Below are 3,330 nucleotides of genomic sequence, written 5' to 3'. Positions count from 1 at the left end.
TATTGAGTGAAATAAAACATATTATTGAAATTAAGTTGGCCTGCCTTTTACTTTTTTACTGTGGTTACTAGGACATTTGAAATTACATATGTGGCTCACATTATGTTCCTGTTGGACAGCAGGAGTCTGGATGAAAACCAGGATACCTAGGGAACATTGGGATTCTTCTCTCCCATCTACTTGAGAATTGTCTTTTCTGTTACAATTTCCTCCTTCAAACCTCCTCTGTTCCCAGAGGGGTGAAAATGCACGTGACTTCCTTTTGCGGTGGACTCCTCCGCCATACTTTGTAGGATTCAACAGGATCAAGCTGTTAGATCAAATCTTCATCCACGTGATAACTCAAAAACAGTAAAGGAAAGAGAGGGAATCATTTCCTCATACCACAGGTGACTGTTCTATGCAATTATTAGAGGGAGGCTGTTCTACTCTGTCATACAGGGTCACTATAAGTCAGAATAGACTTGAGGGCACACAACAAAAATTGACGATGAGGTCTATGGGTACGCAAGTGGTTTGCCATCGACTACTAACCAAAAGGTTGGCTATTCACATCCACTCCAGCGGTGCTGTGGAAGAAAGGCCCGCGATCTGCTTCTCTAAAGAGTACAGACAAGAAAACCCTATGGAGCAGTTTCACTCTCTAACACCATGGGGTCTTCATGAGTAAGAATCGACTCACGCTTGGTTTTTGGTTTTTGGCACTGAAGGTGATCAAAGAAGGGGGATCCTGGAAGAGACTGGCATCCTGGGGAGAAGTTGTGTTTTCTGGAGGCCTGTAACTGTGAGGTGACTCATCCGCCCCGTCTTTCTGTTTGACTGTTCCAGAACGCTGCGATGACTGGGGACTGGATACCATGAGGCAAATCCAAGTGTTTGAAGATGAGCCAGCTCGTATCAAGTGCCCACTCTTTGAGCACTTCCTGAAGTATAACTACAGCACTGCCCATTCGGCTGGCCTCACCCTGATCTGGTATTGGACGGGGCAGGATCGGGACCTTGAGGAACCAATTAACTTCCGCCTCCCTGAGAACCGAATTATTAAAGAGAAAGATGTGCTGTGGTTCCGGCCCACCCTCCTCAATGACACGGGCAACTACACCTGCATGTTAAGGTATGCTGACCCTCAGGAATGGCTTTGTGTTTTCCTTTTAGTTCCTGGGCTTTTGTTTAGACCATGCGTGTGCCATGACGTTGGGGAGGAAAAGGGAGAAAGCATTTAGAGTTACACTTCACCTTAATGGCTTAGATGAGGTGGCCTGGAGGAGGTGTGCAGAGAAAAACGTGGCTGCCCCAAGAACGTTCTCTAGAGCTGGTTCTCTTGCAGACACTCACACATGTCCAGGTAGTAAAAAAGTGGAGCCTTGTTTATTTGCTCCCTTGCCTTGATATTGAAACCTAGTTACACTTCTACTTCACCTGGAAGATCTAATTCCCAAGACAATGAGCAGGGCAGAGGGTAGAGCCCGTTCATACCTGTCATTCTTGGCATCTTGCAAAGTGCCTGGCACAGAGTAGAGACTCAGGATGACTTTATGGAATAAAGAATATTTAAGAAATAACAAATGAATTTAGAACTGTCGTACCAGGGTTTGAGGTCGCCAACCAAAGACACAGATCACATGCACTCTTCTAGTGCATGGGTAAACGCTTTACCCACATTGAGAAGGGGCAGAGCGAGATCAGCTTCACAAGTGGTCACTGGTCTCCCATAGCCAGCAGGATGCCTCCCCACCCCTGCATCTGGCCGGTGCAGGGAGGACGATGCCCTGCATACAACCCTCTTGTACACCTCTCTTCTGCAGTAGACTGGAGAGACCTGGTTCCCTCCCAGCCAGGAGCAGATATAGAAGTGGGGTTGGCCAGGTGCCATATGGTGCCCATGCATATGCAAGAGACAGAGAAAGTTATTGAGTCCCCAGAACAGGGGGAAGGCATCTCCAATAAGGAGAAGGAACTGGGAGAGTCACTCAATTACCAGCCTCCTTATCGGAGAACGTTCTGGGCCTAAGGCCTTTACTATTAGACGGCCAGGAATGGGAGGCACACAGGCAGATCGTTCCCCTAACAAAGACAGTACTTCTCCACCAAAATTCCCCTAAGAGAAGTAGCAAGTGAATACCACATCCCTGGGAATCTAAAAATATGACCCAAAGCAGCTCACCTTTACTGAAAAAAGTCTTTGAAGTCTACTTTTTTTCCCTGAAAATTCATGTAGATTTTGCATTTTACTCCACAATATCTTTTTTTTTAACTGCATATTAATGTAGTTGCCGTCCCATAAATAAATAAATAAAACTAAAGCCCCTCCAAAGAATAACCATTCTAGGGTTTTGTTCGTTGTCCATTTTTACCCAAGGTCCCTTTTTAGCTATCAGGTTACTTTGTTTTCTGAAATCACATCTGGGTTATGTTTTTTTCCACATAATTTACTAGTATTCAATTAGTCAATCTCATCCGTTCTTCTGAATACTCCTTTTCTCTCATGGATATTTAATTGATATCTGATGAGGAACTAGGATTATGTTTTCATAAATTTAAATTGTGTTATGATTATGTGACAAAGGACCTCTTCTCAGTCATAGAAAGGCGTTTGGATCCCTGTGCCCTTGAGAGTCCATGTAGCCGCTGACGGCCCTTCACCTGGCACTTGAATTTCCTTGGAGTGAACTCTAGACTAGTGTGTAGGCTTCCAAGGAGCCTTGAATCCTCATGTGTCCTTGTTTATGCCTTTATACAGCCTAGGAGAGGTTAAAACAGACTGTAGTGGAAAGAGCACTAGTTGAGGACAGAAGAAAAAAGCCATCATCCCAGGTCACCCATTAGTACTTAGCTGGGTAACCTAAGGCAAGTCAGGTCCACATCTGACAGGTTTGGTATCTATATCCATGCAAGAGAGAGTTGATTTACATGCTCTTTTGAGGTCCTTTTCATCTTTGACAATTGTTAATACCTTAATATTTCCCAAATGAACATCAGCAAGTACCTGGGGAGGGGTCATCGGTGGCTTTCTGGATGACCTTGGTCTCTACAGGAAAAAGCTACATGGCTAATAAGGGTTGAGTATACCTTTAATAGTAGTTATCAATTTCCCCTTTCTCACTTCTTTAGTTTATATGTATGTATACCTGTCTTCCAGGTCCCCAAAGCAATGGGAGAAATGTTCCATTGTCCTGGGGCAATTCTTAAATTGAGAATGACCTTAAACTGAACCTATGGAATCATAGGCCTGGATGTCTTTAGGGAATAAATTTAGACTCATCTTCCTGGTGGTGCAGCAGTTCACAGCTCGGCTGCTAACCAAAAGGTTGGCAGTTTGAATCCACCAGC

General features: G+C 44.4%; 1 protein-coding gene across 2 annotated transcripts in view; it reads left to right on the top strand.

The window, feature by feature from the left end:
* Positions 1-3,330, top strand: part of IL1RAP (interleukin 1 receptor accessory protein) — a 156,833-nt gene that overhangs the window by 103,665 nt on the left and 49,838 nt on the right. For both annotated transcript variants that reach the window (XM_012557264.2, XM_012557265.2), the window contains exon 3: positions 829-1,114. In XM_012557264.2, coding sequence (XP_012412718.2) covers positions 829-1,114 — 286 coding nt within the window. The remainder of the gene's footprint in view (positions 1-828; positions 1,115-3,330) is intronic.

This window comes from Trichechus manatus, unplaced genomic scaffold (genome assembly GCF_000243295.1).
Source record: "Trichechus manatus latirostris isolate Lorelei unplaced genomic scaffold, TriManLat1.0 scaffold00092, whole genome shotgun sequence".
NCBI classification, from domain to species: Eukaryota; Metazoa; Chordata; class Mammalia; order Sirenia; family Trichechidae; genus Trichechus; species Trichechus manatus.
Note: the sequence above shows the minus strand (reverse complement) of the source record. Positions and strands in the feature narration are given on the sequence as shown.